Raw genomic sequence first — 21,291 nt, 5'->3', positions numbered from 1 at the left:
GTGTCGGGAGGATAAATCAAGTTGGAATACATAACCTGCTTAGTACAGCACCTAGAAATATAACAAGCACTTAATAAATAGTAATAAGACCAATTATCTAGCAACTGCTTACTTTTTTGCTAAGCATTCTACAGGCATTAACACATTTAGCCTCTATTAATTAGTCCCACTACTTATGAGGAAATGGAAGTACTGAGAGGTTTAGTGACTTGTCCAGGGTCACACAGCAAGTAAGCAGGGGACCAAGGTTTAGATCCAAGATATCCTGGCTGGGAGCCTGCCTTGCCCACTCCACTCGACCTCCCCGAGTAATGACCCGTCATTGTATTTATTGTCACAGCCCATCCTATGGTGCTCTGTCTTGGTGATGGTTTTAGAGGTAATAAGAAATGGGGTTTCACCCTGGGAAAAATATCCTGCTAGGGGACAGTGGGCTTTCTGAGGTTGAGAGGCTCTTGATGACCAGAGAGAGAAATGGGCAACGATGCTTAAATTGGGCATGGTGACTGGCTGGAAAGGAGCAGGTGGGGACACCTCGTAGTAGCCCCGGTGGGCTCTAGAGCCACCCACAGGCTGTGGTCTCAGGGATGAGGGGAGTCTGGGCTGCCTCTGTCCTTCCCCTGTCTTGGTGTGCACACGGAAGCTCAGCTCTGTCCAAGGCCCCGGGAGCCCAGCCAGCACTTTCTCTGTGGTGGGCAGTGATGGATCTGGGCGCAGGGAGGAAATAGAGCCAGGTGTCTCAAAAGCCGTAACATCTCTGCCATTTATAAGCTCTGGCTTAAGGCCCCTAGAGTCAAAATGTTGCTGGCATCCCTGGAGTTAATCCCCAAGAAGGGAGAAACCAGTGTGCCCTGGGGGGAGGAGGGGCGGGGGGGGGGGGGGGGCAGAAATGTAGGAAGGTTGGGGTATCACATGTGCTCTTCCAGAAAGTTGACAGGAATGACAAAGACACTCAGCATGAAGGTGCAGGAGAGAGATGCGAGGACCCACAGGGCACCAGTCCTGAGTGGCTTTGCTGTGGCCTCATCATCCTTTAAATTTCCCTATGGGAATGGACAGTCTGCGGACACTGAGGCAACCCTCAGCAGACAGCACCTGTGCAGAGCCCAGACGGGTTCCTGGCAGGAGACTTCGGGGTCACAGGCACGGAGGGGACCGGTGACAGGAGGGCACAAAGCAGAAGAACTCTTGGGTTTCATCACAACACTGTTTCCCAGGACCCCGCAGGGCCGAATGTCGGTCCTGCAAGCCCAGTGCCGCCTCTGCCTCAGATGGCGGGGGCTTACCATAAGAAACTGGTGCAGGGCACCCAGAAAGAGCAAACTATAGCTAGGCCTCAAGAAGAACAGAAACACAAGCACCCCACCCCGGGGTTCCAGGCAGTGGCAAGGACCTCAGCAGTAGGGATTTGAGGAGAGCCCCCTTGTGCCCTGTCCCCAGAAGGACTTGGCACACCCTATTTGCCTTCTGCTTTTCCTTCACCACCTCTGCTCCCTTTGCCCCCATGAGCCCGTGCCCACTCAGGTTCTGCTTCCTCCTCGCTGTGCTTGGCTGTGGGCTGACGTGGCCTCCCCAGGGTTTTAGTACATGTCCAGTGTGGTGACCATTCCTCGGTCCTCGTTTCCCTGTTGTCACCTCTACACTGTGCAATTCTGTCCCTGAAGGGGAGGGGGTCCCACAGATTCCACCCCCCGTTGGTCTGCCTGCCCTGACTGCTGCAGCCCAGGACTACGGCCCCGAGGACAGTGGTGGGCAAAGGCTGTTTGCCCCCAAATGCCTGGCAGCATCACTGAGCTTGTGAGGAGAAACCTCAGCACAGAGGGGTGGGGCTGGAGCCCGAGCAGGAGGGACAGAGCAGTCTGTTTTTCTCTCCAGGGGGAGGCCTCTGCCTGCTGGCAGCTCACTGTGCGAGTCCTGGAGGCACGGAACCTGGGCTGGACTGACCTGTGTGAGTAACTATTTCCGGGGCTCTAGGGGTGTAGAGATGACCAGGCCCTACGGGAAAGGCCCAGGTGAGAACTTGGGGGCTGGGCTGGGCTGCCCACAGTGGCCGCCAAGGTCATGGTAGGAACCTGGCAAGGCCCCTGGAGAGGAGTGTAAGGAATTCTCTCTTACCCTGTTCTCTTGACATTGCCAGTGAGTGAGGCAGACCCCTATGTGACCCTGCAGCTGCCAACCGTCCCTGGAACAAAGTTTAAGACCAAAACTATCACCAACACCAGTCATCCTGTATGGAATGAGACCTTCAGTTTCCTAATCCAGAGTCAGGTCAAGGTAAAGGCCGGGACCACCCACCTAAGGACCAGCTGTATCCTTCTTTCAGAGCACACCTTCCTCCAGGGCTCAGTCAGAGACACGGGGGAGGAGTGACTTTGTTCCCAGCCTGGGTGTGCAATGCGGGAGAGAACATGTGATCCACCATGTGGCTGTGAGCCTGACCTCTGGCAAGTTGCTGGTCCTCTCTAAGCCCATCTGTGGAATGGAGGCAGTTAAGAATCCCTTCCTGACGGAGCTGTTATGAGGTTAAATGAGATAATGCATGGAAGACTCATAACACAGCGCCTGGTACATACGGTGCCTTGGGGGACCCGCAAAGGGGGGGTGGTGTGCAATGGTGGGGAAATGCTGAAATAATTTTATTTTTTATAAAAATAAAAATTAGCTGGGGCAGATTAGGAACTTTGTCAGATTTCCTTTTAGTGCTTTTAAAAGTTTTACTATTATTTTTATTTTGAAGTAAAAAGTGTGGAGGCATAATAATCTTTTCCGACCCTGGGCATCAAGTAAAGGCTCAACAGGTATGGAGTACAGTGATGAGTAAATAATGTGCTACGTTGCTGTTCTCGGGTCCCTAGAATGTTCTGGAGTTAAATGTCTATGATGAAGACTCAGTCCCGGAGGATGATGCCTGCTTCAAAGTTCTCTATGACGTCTCAGAAGTCGTCCCTGGGGAGCTGCTCCGGAAGACCTTCTCCGCTGGTCCCCAGGTGAGTGGGGAGTCCCACCCCTCTGCGCCCCACCCTTCAGCACTCCAGACCGAGGAAGTTACACAGCTTCTCCCTTCTGGAATGCTGCTGTGCTGATTGCGTTCACAGAAAGAGGGAAGCCCCTCCCAGAGATATTTACATTTTTAATAGGAAAGGAGAAGGCTTAACTAGACTGTTAACTAGACGGAAATCACTCAAAGCAGAGATTTTAGTCCACTCCGAGGAAGGTTTCTGGTGGTGGAGAACTTCCTATATCAATCAAAACCCAGCTCAGGGTAACTAACCCTTTGGCATTTGGGGGCTCCATCACTCCTGCTCACTGCTCTCTTGCGGTGCCCAAGGCCTGCTTTATGAAGGTCTCTGCTCCTTCTCCAGCAGGTGAAGGCTGAGGAATGGGAGGGCAGGGCTCTGGGGTCAGCTCCCCTTCAAGAGGAACAGGGGATGGGCCCTGGGCATCCTTAAGCCTCTTTTGGCTTGTGCTCCTCACCTCCTCCTTCAGCCCTGCCAACGAGGGAGACCTGTTCCCTGCAGACTTATCAGCTGTGGGTAACTTGGGCGGGCAGCCCGTCTTTTCCCCAATTCTCAATTTCTGCATCTGTAAAGTGGGAAGAATTGTAATACCGTGCCTCCCTGAAAGACTGCTCGAGATGTGACAATACAAGTTCAAAGAACTGTGTCAGCTGTGAAGATATGTGTAAATGTTGATGAGTTGCTCATCTTTGATTTCAGGGGCAGGGGGAGCTGGATGTGGAGTTCCTGCTGGAAAAAACGTGAGTAATCATCACACAGCCCAGGGAGTGTCCCAGGACCCAGGCTTTATTTAAGGAAATTGTCTTTGACCCAGATTCTCTGTCCCTTGTGTCCCCACCCCTGCCAGTTTGGGTTGGGGGGGTTCCTCTTAGAGGAATGAGGAGAGGAAGGTCACTGGCTCCTTGGCGCCACTCTCCCTGTCCTCACATTGCAGTCTTCAGAAGCACCTCCCTCACCCTGAATGGTATCCAGGACTTAGGGTCCCTTTGCATCACCCAGGGAGGCCCCAAGGGGGCTGGAGGCCGTGCTGTGAGGGGGCAGCTCAGTGCAGGGAGCGTTTGCCTTTGTCAGGCTGAGCTCCAGATGTTGTGATTTTTCCAGGTCAGACTGTCCAGAAAACCTCATCACCAACGGCGTCCTTGTGGTAACCACCCTCCCCAGGCTTGTAAAGGGGAGCTGAGGGAGGGGCCCCAGAGCCGACACTGAGGTTGGGGGGTGCCGAAGGGACAGGCAGGGACAGGGCACTGTGGTAAGACCACTTCTGGCCTCCCAGCTGGGTGGTCACCGGGGGCGGTGGTCAGGGGCTGGGGGCTGGGAGCTGGGAGGGGCCGGGGCCTTAGGGGAACATGGAGAGAGGGAGGCCGAGGCTCTGCTGGGGGGAGGTTCTGGCCCAAGGCTGGCGGCTGAGGGAGTGGGGGGGAATCGCGGGTGCTCCTGACAGTGTTTCATCCCCTGTGATGGACTGCTAGTTCTTAGCCCCGGAGGGTGGTGGGCAAGTCACGCGAGCCAGGTCCCACTGGGGTGTTAGGACTGCAGCAGCAGAGGCTTGGAAGGAGTTTCCAGTGCGCTGCGCTTCCAACCTGGGGGCGCTGGGGTAGAGTCAGGGGGTCAGTCGGCTCCTCCTTGAGCCGGTGGAGAGTTCTGGTCAGCTCTTCGAAGACAGAGCAAGCTCACAAAGCTGCAGCGGTCAGGAACGTGGTAAACAAGGCCCGAGAAGCTTTCCACTCAAAGGCTGCAGGCCAGCAACGCAGGCATGACCGGGGAGCAGGGCCGGGCCTAGTGTGAGGGAAGGCTGTTAGAGCCCCAGACTGAAGGAGGCCTCTACCCTCAGGGTCGTACAAGGGCCTGCTTCATGGGCTAGTATTACTTTTACAAATGCACGTTAAAATCATCATGCCTACGGCAGCTGCTTTTTATCTGAGGGCATGGAGACCAGTGGTGGGAGGCTAAACTCAGCCTGTGTGCGGGAGTCAGTCAGGAGTTGGGTGGACTGCGGGCGTCAGATGACATGCCTTACAGAGAATGCAGCGGGCTCCTTTGGCAAGCTGGTCAACTGGAGGACAGCCGGGAGATCATTCCATCATCCTGTAGACCAGTGGTTTGCATACTACTGTTTGGGAGCCGTTGTGGTAGGAAGGCACTCTCAGGCTGAGCCCACAGAGAAACACAGAGAAGAAAGAACGGTGCCTGAGGGCCGGGCGGCCTTCAGAGATCCCCCAAGTTTGGCAAATCTTTGAAAGCTGGGGGTGTGCACGGGGTGGAGGCGGGGCTCACCCAGCTGCTCCAGAACACCCAACTCAGCAGTCCTAGCAGATCAGAGGAAGGGGGTGGCCCTCCAATCCCACGCTGGACCCCGCTTCCTGTTCTGTGTGTGGTGGATTTGGATCCCTGGGGCTCAGAGGGTGAAGTTGAGGGGACCTCAGCTTCCCCTGCCGAGCCCCCGGCCCACGATGTGGTCTGCCCCAGGCCCGAGAGCTGTCCTGCCTGGATGTCTGTCTGGACAGCGCCGGGAGCGCGGCCACAGTCACAGGTGAGGCCTGCTCTCTGCTAGATGGGGTGGCTGGGACACCTGTGCGGGGCGGCAGGCGAGCAGCCGAGCAGAGCCTCTTTCTTACTCACACAGCATGAGGGTGACAGGTCTGTGGGCTCAAGGGTCCCCCTGACCTGAGAGAGGGTGTGTTGCAGGAGGTGGGAGTCCCATGGGGGCTGGGGAGGGCGCTCTCCAGAATCCTGTCTACCGTGGTCCAAACTCCCAGGTCTTGACCATGCCCGAGCAATACTGCCAGTTTCCTGGGGTCCCTGCTCGGATTCCTGGCTCTTGTTGCCCTTGTGCTAATCTGCCCACTCTCCGCCTAGATCAGGACAAGCTGGAGCTGGAGCTGGAGCTGAAGGGGTCCTATGAAGACACACAGACATCTGCTCTGGGCCCAGCCTCTGCCTTCCGCTTTCATTACATGGCAGCCCAAGAGGCCAACCTGAGCGCGCGTCTGAGGGTGGGTCTTGGCTTTGGAGCTCTCCCCGCCGTGGGCGCGGGCCCCTCTCAGGCCAACGCCAGGCCCCCGTGGGCTCGCCAGCCTCCCCCAGTGAAGCACCAAGCCCTTGGCAGACAGGGAGAACTGCCAGGAGCCTGGCGTGGGCCCGGGGACTGCCCTGCCTTGTCAGACTTGGTTTGAACCTCTCAATGGCGCCTGCATCAATACTCTTAGAAGAAATTCCCAGATCGGTGCCTCTAAGGCCCTGCACGGCCTGGCCCTTGCCCACCTCTGCTGCCTCACTTTGTTCCATGCTCCCCCTCTTTCATGATGCCCCAGCCATATTTATCTCTTCCTGCTTTCCCAACACGCCAAGGGCCTTCTGTGTTCTCCTCTGGTTCCTTTCAAGGCTGCTGCCTCCTTCTCTTCTTCCTCTTTTAGATCTCAGCTCAAAGGGCCCCTGTTGACTCCCCATCTTAAATAGACCCCACACACCCCACCTTTCGTTATTGTATCATATCACCCTGCTCATTTCCTTTACAACACTTTTTTCCCTTTGTAGCATTTGCTAACATCCGTTCACTACCTATTTTGTGATAAATTCAGATACATAATTCAGTTAGAACAAAAAATATCAGCAAGTATTTTAATAATTAGTAATTATAAGTATTATAATAACTGTAAATATTGTGCTTATTTTTACATTATCAGAGAGGGACTGTGTCTGTCTGGATCACTGTCTAGATACTCAGTAAGGTTTGGTTGAATGAGTATTTCCCTCCAGAGCTCTGCAAGCAATGGCTGGAATTCAGACAAGTCAGCTGGGCACCTCACTGTGCCCCTGAGGTCCTTGGCTGTGGGAAAGGAAGTGACCATTAACATTCCTGCCACAAATGTAAGTGGCCTCGACTGGATGGGAAGTGCCAGTGAGAATAAAGATGGGGCCCCCAGGGGGTACCCACATTCCCCTGAGGGTTGAGGATATTCTAGTCCAGACTCTTGCTTTGATTTCAGACCCCAAAAGTGAAGCTGCAGCTCAAGACTGAGGGCTGGTAAGAGACATTCATATCTGTGGGGGATGGCGTGGGGTGGTCGTGAGGCAGGGAGTGCTGTGGAAAGGGTGGCCCCTGGGGTTGGGAGCAGGGAGGTAATCTGGCAGCTGTCAGGGGCTTGGCCAGCCAGTGGCTGAGCTATGCAGTGCCCCTGACCCGTGGATCCTCTACTGCCCCAGCCCTGAGGAGCTGGCTGTGCACCTGGGCTTCGATCTATGCGCAGAGGAGAAAGCCTTCCTGAGCAGGAGGAAGCAAGTGGTGGCTAAGGCTCTCAAGCAGGCCCTGCAGCTGGACAGAGACCTACAGGAGGATGAGGTTTGGGGGTACTGGGGAATGTGGGTACAATACCTTGGACTGCCTTAAGGAAGTACCTGATTCTGCTGCCCTCTCCAGACGCTCCAGTCGCAGAGATGGGAGTGGCTGTGTGGGGGGTGGGGGTGAGCTTTGGGGTTCTCACTCCTTTTCAGGCCCTGTCCAGGACCAAGAGCTGTTACTTCCTGGGGGAGGGGCTGGGTGCTAGGTCTAACCCCGACTCCATCAGGCCCTGCCCCGAGGTCCCTTCCCCACATCCTGGTCCTGGTTAAGCCAGCCTATGTCTGTGTCGGTCCAGGTCCCTGTTGTGGGCATCATGGCCACAGGAGGAGGTGCCCGGGCCATGACCTCTCTCTATGGCCACCTGTTGGCCCTGCAGAAGCTAGGCCTCCTGGACTGTGTGACCTACTTCAGCGGCATCTCGGGCTCTACGTGGTGAGGGCCATAGGGACTGGAACAGCAGAGATGATCAGGTCCCAAAGGGGAATGGAGTAGACACCGGGGAACCCCTCTATGTGTGGAAGCCAAGTGGGTCTGAGCAGTATAGTCTGGTATGTGCCAGGTGGCTTTCTCAGAAGGGAGGAAGTAGATATTACAGAGGTCCTCCTGTGAGAGAGGCGTTGGGGGACACCATTCCATGCTACTGGAGAGGCCCAAGGCAGCTGGTTCAGGAGGAGCTGGGGTCTGAGTCTCTGCCTCACCACTTACTGGGCAACTGATTTCCTCTGATTCTCAGTTGACTCATCTCCAGAACGGGGGTAATAGTAGTACTTATCCCACAGGATTGTCCTGGGGCAGCCCAAGTAAAACACTTACCTTGTCTGACATGTACCAGGAACTCCAATTCGGTAGCTCTTTTTTCTTTAAACATTATTATCTCATTTAAATCCTTGTAACACTCTCTAGGGTAGTTTCTTTTGCTATCCCTATAGTATAGATGGAGAAATTTAGATGAAGAGATACTATCTTACCTCTTACCTGAAGACAACATTGCCTCCCTATAACCCCACCCTGCCTATGATGAGGTGGGACTTTTCACTGTTAGAGATTCGTTCCTTTGAGTCTTATTGAAATGTGACTTTAAGGAGTAAAAGGAGAGTAAACTCAGAGGACTTTAGGTGACAGCTGTTGACAAGCAGAGTCTTAAAGGCTTCAGGACAGGCCCATGAAGATGGGTGTAGAGTCTAGATCTGTTCCGTACAATGCAGTAGCCACTAGTCACATGTGGTTATCGACCACTTGAAATGTGGCTAGTCCGAATTGAAATGGGTTATATAGATAAAATACACAGGGAATTTCGAAGACTTAGCTAGAAAAAATATAAATTTATGTTAATTTTTTACATTGATTACATGTTGAAATGAGAATTTTTAGATATACTGAATTAAGACAATACTATTAAAATTAAATTTTAAGGGGCGCCTGGGTGGCTCCGTTGTTAAGCGTCTTCCTTCAGCTCAGGTCATGGTCCCAGGGTCCTGGGATGGAGCCCAACATCAGGCTCCCTGCTCAGCGGGAAGCCTGCTTCTCCCTCTCCCGCTCCCCCTGCTTGTGTTTCCTCTCTCGCTGTGTCTCTCTCTGTCAAATAAATAAAATCTTTAAAAAAATTTTTTATTGCCCTCTTCTTACTTTTCCAAAATGTGGTTCCTAGGAAATTTCAAATTACATCTGTGGCTCACATTATATTTATATTGGATAGGGCTGATCTGAAAGAAAACCCCGAGACACATTTTCCAGATGGGCAGGGCCTTGGCTGCAGGATCACCACATTGGGAGAAGTGGGAGGGTGGGAAGGAGATGTTGCAGCGAGCCAAGGTGGGCCTCCGCCCCCCACCATACTGTCCCTTTATTCTCCCAGGGCAATGGCCCACCTCTACGGGGACCCTGAGTGGTCACAGAAGGACCTCGAAGGACCCATCAAATACGCCAGGGAGCACCTGGTCAAGAGCAAGATGGAGGCCTTCTCCCCAGAGCGCCTTGCGAGCTACCACCAAGAGCTGGAGCTGCGGGCCAAACAGGGCCACCCCACGACTTTTGTGGACCTGTGGGCTCTCGTGCTGGAGTTCATGCTGCACGGCCAGGTAGGGCACCAATGCTGGCAAGGCGCAACGTGCGTGCACCTGCAGCGCTGGGGCAGCCTCGCAGTTAGCTACTGCGCATGCGCATTTCCTACAGGGTGAGGGGGGCTGGGATCTGTGGGGAGACGGCACGGGGATCGCAGTGTCTCAGTGTCTACTGTACTTTGGGATGCTGCCCTTTTGAGTCAGGCTATTTTTCAGTTCTTTGCCATGAAACAGAGATTTCTATATCTCTCAAGAGCTTAGGGACGAGTCAATGCCAAAGTCAGTTAAGCAAACAAAACTTTCACATTATGTTTAAGTGTCCGTGAGATTGCTCGAATAATTTTTATTTTATTAATACTGCAATACAGAATGTCTTCTTCTTCTATATCTTCATGGTAGTGTTAAAAGCACAGACTCTGGAGCCAGATTCCCCAGGTTTAATCTCAGTGCCTCTTACTAGCTATGTGTTCTTTCGCCAGTTACTGATCTCTCCGCGCCTCGGTTTTCTCATCTGTTCAGTGGGGACGATTGAGAATAGTACTCACCTCACAGGCTTGTTGTGAACACTCAGTGGTGCTTTGGCATAGAGTTGGCATTGTTAGCTATTATATTTCTTTCTTTTTTTAGAGATTTTATTTTATTTATTTGAGAGAGAGAGAGATAGCAAGAGAGAACACAAGCACGGGGGGAGAAGAAGAAGTTGGCTCCCGGCTGAGCAGGGAGCCTGGGATCATGACCTGAGCGGAAGGCAGAGGCTTAACCGACTGAGCCACCCAGGTGCCCCAGCTATTACATTTCTTTACTGTTTATTGTAATGCCATGAAGACCAAACTGAGCAGATACACTTTTTATAACTTGCTTCTTTAAGGAAAGTTTAGTAAGTCCACTGTTAAATCTTACATTAACTGATACAATTATTAAAATCAGTTATTTTTTTCCCACTATTGTTTTACCACAGATAATTATCTGAACATTTCTTTTGAAGCATTTGAAACGACTAAAACACACAAAAAGTATCTTTAACATTCATAATAAAAAAGTAAACTATCAAATATATTAGCAGAGGAAGGATTCTTACCTTTCTTATCTTTGGGTATCAGGAGTTTGACCAAGAAAGATTATCATGTAAACTAACCAAAAATGAATTTGCTTTGGATTTTTTCCTTTAAATGTTATTCTTGCTGGTAAGAACAATGCTACGTGGAAATTACCAACCATTCTTATTTTTTATGTATTAGTTTACAAAAATAATATTTATCATTAAATATTATAATAATCTTCAGACCTAAGAAAATGCATAAAGCATAAAGAATAATGTAATGAATATGCACAATCTCACCAACCAGGCTAAGAAATAGAATGTTACAGAAAGAATTGAAGCTCCCCTGTGGATGCCTCCCCAGTCCCATATCATCACATGCATATCTTCAGTCTGTATACATGATTGTATCATGTAATACATAACATATAATTACATAACATACTTTATTTACCTCTGTTATATATTTTATTGTATATACCTTTTATTATACATCCTTAAGAAAAATACAATGTTACTTGCACAGATGGTTTCAAACAAGTCTCCTTGTGCACAAATGTTAGAGATTCTCTGAGCCTCCAAGATACATACCCAGGAGTGGGATTGTTAGGCAGTTGGGGACTTGTATCTTCAGCTTTCCTGCCTATTGCCAAATCATTCTCCAAAAAGGTTTCATTAATTCACACTCCCACCATTAGTGTATCATCGTTTCTTTTTCTCTACATGCTCTTCAGACTTTTAGTTTTTTGTTCATTTTATGGGTGTCATACAAAATTTTATTGTGGCTTTCCATTTCCTTGATTTTTAGTGAGACTGATCTTATTTTCAAGTATATTTGTCATTGGGACTTCCTCTTCCATGGATTACCTACTCAAGTCCTTTTCCATTTTTCTGTTAATTCATCTTTAATATTATTTTGTGGGAGCTCCTTATGGATTCTGGATATTAATCCTTTATGAGTTCCACTAGATTTTGATGCATAATTTTAATATAACCTGGTGTATCATTCTTTTCCTTTATGGTCTGTGCTTTGAGAGTCTCCCTAGAGAAATCTTTCCCTCTCCTAAAGTTATAAAATATCTTCCTATGTATCCTTATAAAAGTTTTAAAGATTTGTTTTTCACAATTAGGAATTTAATCTTTAATATATCTTCAGGGATGTGAACACAAACCCTGTTTTATTTTTTTTTTCCATATGGATTGCAAACTTTCCGAATATCACTTATACCTTTTTCTCCACAAATCTGCATTACTACTTGTGTCCTCTGTCAGCTTTCATATATTCATGGGACACTTCCTGAGCTCTCTTCCATTCCAATGGGGCTGATTCTCTAATATGTGCCAAGACTGCACTGGTTTAGAGACTCTACGGTGGTAATGCATGCTGGTATCTGATAGGGCAGGTTTACCCCCATTCACCACCTTGGTTTTTCTCAGAATTACCCTGGCTCCTTTTGGCCCTTTGCTCTTCTATACGTGTAATAGAATCAGCTAGTTATGTTTCATGGGAAATGTTAGCATTTTTATTGAGAGGTGCCTGGGTGGCTCAATTGGTGAAGCATCAGACTCTTGGTTTCAGCTCAGGTCATGATCTCAGGGTCCTAGGATGGAGCCCCATGTGGGGCTCCCTGCTCAGTGAGGAGTCGGCTTATCTTCCTCTCTCTCTGCCCCTCCCCTCCATGCGCATGCGCGCTCTCTCAAATAAATAAATAAATCTTTTTTAAAAAAAGAATTTTTATTGAAATGGTATTTAATTTATAAAACCAATGTAACTACTTGAAGTATTTTTACTTTATTAATATATCCTATGTATTCTTTAGATCTGTATTTTAAGTTCATGTTCAGTTGTGAGGGTATTGTGTTTTATTAATGACTGTTCTGCCTGGTAGTGACAATTAATTACTGTAGAGTTGGGAGAAGCTTGTTTTAACAGTTTACTTTATGAGGTGCTAAAAAATGCAGTTTGATCCAAAGCTATAAAGACTTTTATTTAATTACCATTTGATCCTTCAGTAATGACTTAATGCATGGTATTATCTACAAGGTTTAGAGTCTTTTTTTAAAAGACAAACTTAATAAGGTTTAGGGTGTTTTTGGTTCAGAAGAAATCTTGTGGTATTACTGAACAAACAATGCATCCTTAAAAATGAGCACCCATGTGGTTTTAAAAATTTTGTCTCAATATTAAAGCTTCTCAAATATTCTTTTTTTTTAGTTATTATGCTTTATCTCTTAAAGCTAACATTCATTATATGCTTTTTAAAATAATTCTTTAATCAGACAAATTTTTTTTTTAAGATTTTATTTATTTATTTGAGACAGAGAGAATGAGAGAGAGCACATGAGAGGGGGGAGGGTCAGAGGGAGAAGCAGACTCCCTGCCGAGCAGGGAGCCCGATGCGGGACTCGATCCAGGGACTCCAGGATCATGACCTGAGCCGAAGGCAGTCGCTTAACCAACTGAGCCACCCAGGCGCCCTAATCAGACAAATTTAGTGTGTATTTCAAATTTAAGTTTTTGGGTAAAAGCATTTATTATCTCTATTTTATGCTAATGTACAACTCCAAAAGTCATTTTAAATGTCAGAAAATATAACTCCATAAGAAATAACAATTTCATTAATACTATTATTACAGAAATAGTGTACCCTGAACTTTATACAGAACTTTATTAGTCTACACACTTCTATAATATTGCTTCAGTTTTTGTTAAAAGAAAAAGTGCTTGTAAAATATACCAGTTATAATCTGGTATATTAAAACTATGTCTTTCAAACTTTTTTCTTTAATCTTTTGCTGACAAGCACTGACCTGCTTAGAAGCTGCTCACCACTCCTCAGGAGGAAACTCATAGCTTTTCTCTTGCCTTTTCCTGAGTTAAGAAGGTCTTACATGTTTTTCTTCACTTCTGGCCAAAAAGGTTTTGCCATTAGTACCCCCTGCCCATACAGTGCCTAGACCATGTCAACATATGGTCAACACCACACCCAGCCCCCACACCTCAAGGGGACCCTTGAGTCATCATCAGAGGCGTGCTCTGCAGGGTTGGGGATGCTCATTTGGAAACGGGGGGCCTGGAGATCCAGAGGCCTGCCACCACTGGTGAGCTATTAAAAGGAAAAAGAATACTGGGTATTTCAGTAGATGGAGGGATGTGCTGACCCTTTTCCCCCAGGTCAGAAATGGTGCATCTGGAGTAAAAGATCACATTTCCCCTCATCTTACATGTCCAAAGAGCAGGCAAACAGGATTCCTGAATAAAAAGACTTTGAGAAGGGAAATCGCAGTTATTAATCAAGGTCCGCCCCACTTCAGTATGTACATCCACTCACACCTGCAGGACTGACTTGTAGCTATGATGCATAGCGCCAGGGGCTTGAGCCACATTGGGGGATTTTTCCTGTGGGTTCCCTATAACTCAGGTCCTATAGGGTACCCCTGCGGAACTAGGGGGAAAGATGACCCATCAGTGACAGAGGTCTTTGGGAGGAAGAAGTACACTGGGGCCTTGCCACGGGTGTGGGAGGGGGACTCCTCATTGGAAAGGTGGGGCTAGAATCCTGGGACACACACCTGGCTGATCATCAGAATTACCTGGGGAGATTGAAGAAACAGATTCCTCAGTGAGAATCTGCTGATTCTCAGAAGTAACCTATTAATCTATTTAGCACATCCTCTAGGTAAATCAGATGATAAGGGCGGATTGGGCGGTCTGGGAACCCCTAGGTCTAGCTGCTGAGTGAGGTGCCTTCCAGTTCAGAGAGCCCGAGAGAGGGATTGTGCATCTGTGGTACACGTCCCACCCCGTCAGAAGCAGCCACGGCCTGTGGCGGACTCCTTCCCAAGGGCGGCTCCAGGCAGCCACCACCATTAACCTTGCTGACGCTGGACAGGAACCTTATTGGCGTCTTTGGTCCGGGATACAACGAGACCTTTCTGTGCCCCTAGAACTCTGGGAGGCTCTCCCAAAAGGCAAGCCATAGTCCCTGCCATCAAGGCAGAACTTGGTGTTCCATTGACGAGAAAATTGGAAACACAGGCAAGAATAAACAATGGGGTACAACATCATACTGTGCAAAGCAGGAAAGAGGGGGGCAGGTAAGGGGGAGGCAAGGATGCCCGGAAAGCATTCTGGAGGGGCCGAGAATTGGACTGCATTCGTGTGAATCTAGAAGAGGCAGCCCATCCCCTGACAGAGCTTATGGTGTATACTAAAATGGGATTCCTGTGTCCTTTCTGGAAAGCAGTGTGTGTGTGTGTGTGTGTGTGTGTCTTTGTGTCTGTGCATCAGGGTCCACATCCCCTCCACCCTTCAACCCATAAAGATGGGGCCAAGGACCGCAGGAGCAGAGGTGGGGTGTCACTATTGACACCATAGTCCTTGTGAACGGCATTCTCTTGAGATATGCAGTGCACAACCTCCATAGCCCTCCATGGCGACCCTGCATCTGGTCAGAATATGGGGGTGGGAGTGGGAACTGGATGAATGCACTCACCCATGCCACCCAAATTCCAGTGGAGAGCTGCCTCACCCTCAGGCTGTGCCCCTCCTCCACCCAGTCCTGGTGGAGCTGCTGCCTCTAGGACGCTTCCAACCACACCTAGGCCCTCATGCCTCCCACCGCAGGTGATGGATCAGAAGCTGTCGGAACAGAGAGCTGCACTGGAACAGGGCCAGAACCCTCTACCCCTCTACTTGAGCCTCAATGTCAAAGAGAACAATCTGGAGACCCTCGACTTCAAGGGTACAGTCTTCAGCCCCGTTCACGTAACCCTCCAACGCACACACACACCTCCTGTGCACCCTGCGGGTCTTCAGAGAATTGAAACAGGAAACTCCTACACAGATTGCTCAGCCTTCTGGAAGGGAGGCGGTTCTGATGAGCTGATGAGCCAGACAGCAGAGTTCATTGTCCTGGTGGTGGAGGTGGTGGGGATGTGGTCAAGGGGCTGGATGGAGGGAGTCAGCCAGGCAGGGAGAAGGGTGGGGCTTACTGGGGGGCAGCATCTTTGGCCCCTGTCAGAGCTGGGGCTCCCCCAGCCCACTCTCCTTTCATTCCCGCCTCTCACTCCTGTTCCCATAGAGTGGGTGGAGTTTTCCCCCTACGAGGTGGGGTTCCTGAAGTATGGAGCCTTCGTCCCTAGCGAGCTCTTCGGCTCTGAGTTCTTCATGGGGCGGCTGATGAGGAGGCTCCCTGAGTCCCGGATCTGCTTTCTGGAAGGTGAGTGGTGGTTACTCCGAAGATTCTGGCCGGTCCTGGGCCAGGCCTCCCTGACTGGACATGATTCCTGTAGCCGGGTCTGGCAGAGCCCCTGGGGTGGGGCGCCACCGGGGGGGGGCTGTGGGGAAGAGCCACTGTCCAAGCAGCCCACCTGCCTCCCATTTTCCATCCCCGCCCTCCGCGTGATGGGAGGCCGAGGCTGACTTTTGTGGGGGCTTGGCCTTCAGGTATCTGGAGCAACATTTTCTCCCTGAACTTGCTGGATGTCTGGTATGACCTCCTCAGCTCTGATGACACCCGGAAGCAGCACATCAAGGACAAGATCAGGAACGTGGGTAAGAAGCCGGGCTGGGAGGGGAGCCTGGGATGAGCGCCTTCCTCTTCAGATGCTTGCAGGAGGGGCACTCTCCGAGGGGAAGCAGGGCCAGGCATTTCCAGGCCTCTCACTGGACCAAGGTCTGCTTCTCTGAGCCCAGAGGAGTCTCCTGCCTCCTTGAGGACCTCCTCACGGCTGGAGGCCTCATGGCTGCAGCCCGGGATGGCCCTGGCCAAGGCGTTTAAGGGCTTGCTGACAGGCAGGCCGCTCCACCAGCACAGCTGCAACTTCCTCCGGGGCCTCCAGCTGCACAGGGGCTACAACAGCCAGAAAGACTTCTCGACCTGGGCAGGTAAGGGCCCCCGCCGTGTCTCCGCAGGGAGCAAGCTTGGGCTCCCGGGGGGGACGTGGACCGTGGTTAGGACTGGCAGAGGACTTGGGGGGCGGGTCACAGCATCCCCTTCTGGGGTTGGCCTGCAGAGGTCTTGGGAAGGGCTGGGGTGGCGTGTGCCTACAGAGAGTGACGCCAGAGGACAGAAGGGGACATGGAGGCAAATGCAGTGTGAAGGGTAGAAGACATGTGGCAGAGTGGCTGTCCTCTGACTCTTACCTGCCTCCCCCATCAGACTGCCAGCTAGACTCCACCGCTAGCCAGCTGACCCCTCAGGAGCCCCGGCTCTGCCTGGTAGATGCCGGCTACTTCCTCAACACCAGCTGTCCCTCCATGTTCCGGCCAGGCCGCAGGCTGGACCTCATTCTCTCCTTCGACTACTCCCTACCCTCACCCTTTGAGGTGCTTCTCATTGCCCCATGGAAACCCCAGACACCCTGCAGCCAGGCCATGCTCCAGGGGCCACTGACCCTGACCTCCTGGGTCCCCAAGGGGAGGGAAGGGTGACAGGCTCTGACTCACAGACTCCTGCCAGGGCCCTTGGTTGGGAAGGGCTGTGGAGGTGCTGGGGCCCTGGGCTCCCAGGACAGGTGGACAGGGAAGAAGCTCGCTGCGCCCACCCCAAGAAGAGCAGCTAGATGAAGCTGGAAGGAGACCCTGGCCTGTCCACATCCATCCCCTCAGGGCCTCCCTGGGCACTCAGGAGCAGGGCGGGCTGGGGGCAGGAATAGGGCCCTGGTACACAAGTGGGTCCCCTACTGAGGTCTCCAGGCTCTGGGATTTGCATAACCTGCAACAGAATCCCAAATGGAAGCAGGGGTGCTAGGTCTGTGCCTCCCCTGAAGATATTAACCAAACAACATGGCAGACTGCTGGAATCCTTTGCCTCCCTCCGAGGAGACACCATGTATCTTAACTGGACCACACAGAGGCCAGGACCAGGTTGTCCTGACACTGAGCAATCAGTTGGGCTGGGGCTCTAGCATTTTCTAGACCACTGACCTGAGACGACCAGGAAGTAGCCGGTTCTCTCTGGGCCCCCCTCCCCCCAACCAGGTGCTGCAGCAGACTGAGATGTACTGCCGGGCCCGGGGACTGCCATTCCCTCGAGTGGAGCCCAGCCCTCAGGACCAACGCCAGCCGACAGAGTGCCACCTCTTCTCAGACCCCTCCTGCCCCGATGCCCCGGTCCTGCTGCACTTCCCGCTGGTCAACGCCTCCTTCAGGGACCACTCAGCCCCAGGTAAGGCATCCCCTCCCTTCCTCACGGCCCGGCAGCCTGACCCTCAGAGGCACTGCCTGCGTCCTTCCCAGTGCTCCCGCGGCCGGCGGAGGGAGGGGGTCCTCAGGCCCTGCTCTGAACACAGCAGTGTGCTGGTCTCTGTGGGGATGCCACATCCCTGCAGGGGCTCTCTGCTAGCAAAGTCACCGTGCTGTTGTCCTGTCATGCCCCCAGGCTCCTATGGCCCCCGCCGCCCCCAGCTGCACCTGGGCTCTTCTGCTCTCCTGTTCTGGGGTGGTATGTGGGAATCCCTGCTTCCAGAGGCCTTCCTGCACTGTCCCCGTCTGCAGCCGTCTCCACCAATGCCTGTTTGGGCACCACGTTGTTGGAGGCCTAGGCAGCCAGGACGATGAGGCCCCGGGCCCCGGGCTCTCAGATTTCTCCTGACACTACTTGGGATTTCAGTTGGCTTCTCCCCTCCCACCCCAGCCCAGCCTGTGGTCTTTTCTCGGGAAGGTGGGCCTCTACTCTGGGGTCCCTGAAATGTAAACCCTCATCACATGCCTTCCAATCCTTCTCTTCCGCCAACTGGTCAGCCCTTTCTGGTGGGGAAGCCTCACTTCTGCTTTTGTCTGTTATTCCTGGCTTTCTGGTTCCCGCTCTAATTCCAAACCTTCCAGCTTTACCCTTAACAGGCTCAGCCCCCATCTTAGAATTCTCTCTTTCTCTGTCTCAACTAAGACTGGTTCTTAAAAAGCAAAAATCCCTTTGGTTTTCAGACTCTTGTTTCCATCATGTGTTTTAAGAATCCTTCACTAAGCTGACTGACTGTGGTCCAGCTGTTTCCATCTTGACCCTGAAGGTGAAACAGAGAGACTGTTGGGTTGCCCCAAAAGTGGGAGTGCATTGCCACAAGGAAATGTGGGGAGCAGCAAACCCTTCATATCTCAAAATCGTACCCTACTGTCTGCATTTCTATTTCTGGGCAAAGGACACAGAGGGCTGGGAGGAAAGTGAGGAGCAGCGCACCCCTGTGCCCAGCCACAAGGCTTCCTTCTGCCCAGCTCTGGAGGCCTCTGGGTCCTGCTCCTAACCCCTCTCACCCCTGGGCAGGTGTCCGGCGCAGCCCTGCAGAGCTCCCAGCTGGCCAGGTGGATCTCACTGGGACCACCTCACCCTACTCCCTGTTCAACATGACCTACAAGGAGGAAGACTTTGACCGCCTGCTGCAGCTTAGTGACTATAACATACGGAACAGCCAGAGCGTCATTCTGCAGGCCTTGAGAACTGCCGTGAAGCACCGGGCCCTGGGGGCCAGGCCTCCAGCAGCACAGAAGTGAGGCTGCTCAGGGACCCCAGCACTCTGACGACCCTCTGCGGGCTGGGGGCTTAACCCAAGCTCAGCTAGGCATGGCCACAGCCCTCGCTGGGCTGGGGTTCCCGGGCTGTCCAGGCCTGGGCCTCCTCTGCAGCGGGTCTCACGGCCCCCCAAGTTCTCCCTCACCTTCATCACTGGCTTGAGAGGAGCTGAAAGTAAACTCCTCGCCAGACCAAAGTGCAGCATAGCTGGTCCGACCAGACAAATGTTCACATGTGACGACTTTCATGCCAAGCCGAACGGATTTGGGGTACCAGCTACAGATGTCAGACCAGGGGTGGGGACAGGCAGGGCAGGGTCCTGACTGAGAGGTGGCTCCAGGCATCAGGAATCACACTGTGTCCTGAGAGTCTCCTCTTCGACTCCTCCTCCTCTTTCTCACTCTTCTTTTATACTATCTTCAAGCAACCTTAGTGACATACAATCCACATACCATATAATTCCTCCTTCTAGAGAGTACGATTTGATGGCTTTTACTATGTATTCACAGAGTTGTGCAAACCTCCCCACAGTCATTTTGAGAAGATTTTCATCACCCACAAAAGAAACCCCTCACCCCTTAGCTGTCAACCTCAACCCTCCCTCCCCAGCCCTAGGCAACCACTAATCTACTTTCTGTTTCTATAGATTTGCTTATTGTGGACATTTCCTATACATGGAATCATACAATATGTGGCCTTTTGTGTCTGGCTCCCTTCACTCAGCATGATGCGTGCAAGGGTCATCCACGTGGGAACGGGCATCAATGCCTCATCCCTTCCTATGGCTGAATAAAATTCCCACACTTTACCTGATGGTCATTGGGTAACGGACGCTTGGGTTGTTTCCAATCTTTGGCTGTTCTGAATAAGGCTGCTATGAACAATCATGTACAAGTCTGTATGTGGACAATGGTTTCCATTCTTTTGCATGTCTACCTAGGAGTGCACTTGCTGGATTATAATGTAATCCAGCTTCACCTTTTGAGGACCTGCCAGCCCATTCCCAAGCTGTTGCCCCATTTTCCGTTCCTGTCGGCCTGTCCAGGGCTCCAATTTCTCCGCGTCTTAGCACACACGCTATTGTCTGCCTTTCGATTTCAGTCATCAGAGTGGGTGTAAAGTGGTATCTTATCAGCCTTTCCCTGATGACTAATGATGTTAGGGACCTTTTCACATACTGTAGGCCTTTTGTAGATCTTCTTTAGAGAAATGTCTATGCAGATCTTTTGCCCATTTTCATTGGATCATGTGTTTTTTTTACTATTGTTAAGAGTTCTTTATATTTTTTAGCTACAAATCCCTGGTCCAATGTATGATTTGCAGTTTTTCTCCTAATCTGGGGGCTGCCTTTTCGCTTTCCTGAGGATATCCTTGGAAGCACAGAAGCTTTCTTATTTTGATGCTGCCATTTATCTTTTCTTTTGCTGCTTGTGCTTTTGGTGTCGTATTTAAAAAAACCATCGTCTAATCCAAGGTCATGAAGATTTACACCTATTTCCTTCTAATGCTTTATGGCTTTAGCCCTTACATTTAGGTCTTTGATCCATTTTGAGTTAACTCTTGTATACAGTGTGAAACAGGGGTTCAACGTCACTCTTTTGCATATGGGTATCCAGCTACTCCAGCACCATTTGTTGAAAAGGCCGTTCTTTCCCCCATTGAATGGTCTTGACACCCTCCCTGAAAATCAGTTACCTGTGGATGTGAGGGTGTATAGCTGGACTTATTTCGTTGATCTATTTGTCTATCCTTATGCTATACCACACTGTTTTGATTACTGTAGTTTGTAGTCAATTTTGAAATCAGGAATTGTGAGCCTTCCAACTTTGTTGGTGGGCATGAACAAGGGTTAAGCAACTTGCTCAAGATCCCTAAACTCAAAAGTGGCAAAGCCAGCGCTGGAACTAGAGACTTTAAAATCAAGCCAGGCTTGGGGCATGTGGGTGGCTCAGTCGCTTAAGCGTCTGACTTTGGCTCAGGTCATGGTCTCAGGTTCCTGGGATCAAGCCCTGCGTGGGGTCCTGGGATCATGTGGGGTCCTGGAGTCATGTGGGGTCCTGGGGGTCATGTGGGGTCCTGGGGTTGGGCTCCCAGCTCAGTGGGGAGTCTGCTTCCCCTCTGCCCCCCTCCCTCTGCCCCTCCTCCTGCTCATCCTCTCTGTCTCTGTCTTTCTCAAATGAATAAGTAAAATCTAAGAAAATAAAAATTAAAAAAAAAAAAATCTAGCCAGGTTTCTAACTGCTAGACCACACTGCATCTTTGGGTACTTATTTTATAGCATGCCCTATTGTACGATGAAGAATTAACCTAACCTGAAAAGAGGTCT

The 21,291-nt window shown here is 51.0% G+C and overlaps 1 protein-coding gene across 1 annotated transcript; it reads left to right on the top strand.

The window, feature by feature from the left end:
* The first annotated feature begins 957 nt into the window (after window positions 1-957).
* On the top strand, window positions 958-19,534 carry PLA2G4D (phospholipase A2 group IVD). Its single transcript, XM_034994602.1, has 20 exons — window positions 958-963; window positions 1,876-1,948; window positions 2,138-2,274; window positions 2,856-2,987; window positions 3,717-3,757; window positions 4,119-4,161; window positions 5,484-5,547; window positions 5,874-6,010; window positions 6,774-6,884; window positions 7,004-7,041; window positions 7,221-7,356; window positions 7,652-7,788; window positions 9,212-9,434; window positions 15,083-15,200; window positions 15,540-15,677; window positions 15,905-16,012; window positions 16,154-16,345; window positions 16,620-16,786; window positions 17,441-17,627; window positions 18,720-19,534. Exons 1-20 carry the CDS (start codon window positions 958-960, stop codon window positions 18,944-18,946), a joined length of 2,415 nt encoding a protein of 804 aa, XP_034850493.1. The 3' UTR covers window positions 18,947-19,534.
* The last annotated feature ends 1,757 nt before the right edge of the window (window positions 19,535-21,291 follow it).

This window comes from Mirounga leonina, unplaced genomic scaffold (assembly GCF_011800145.1).
Source record: "Mirounga leonina isolate KUSES-001 unplaced genomic scaffold, KU_Mleo_1.0 Mir_91, whole genome shotgun sequence".
NCBI lineage: Eukaryota > Metazoa > Chordata > Mammalia > Carnivora > Phocidae > Mirounga > Mirounga leonina.
This window is presented reverse-complemented; position numbering and strand designations above follow the sequence as displayed.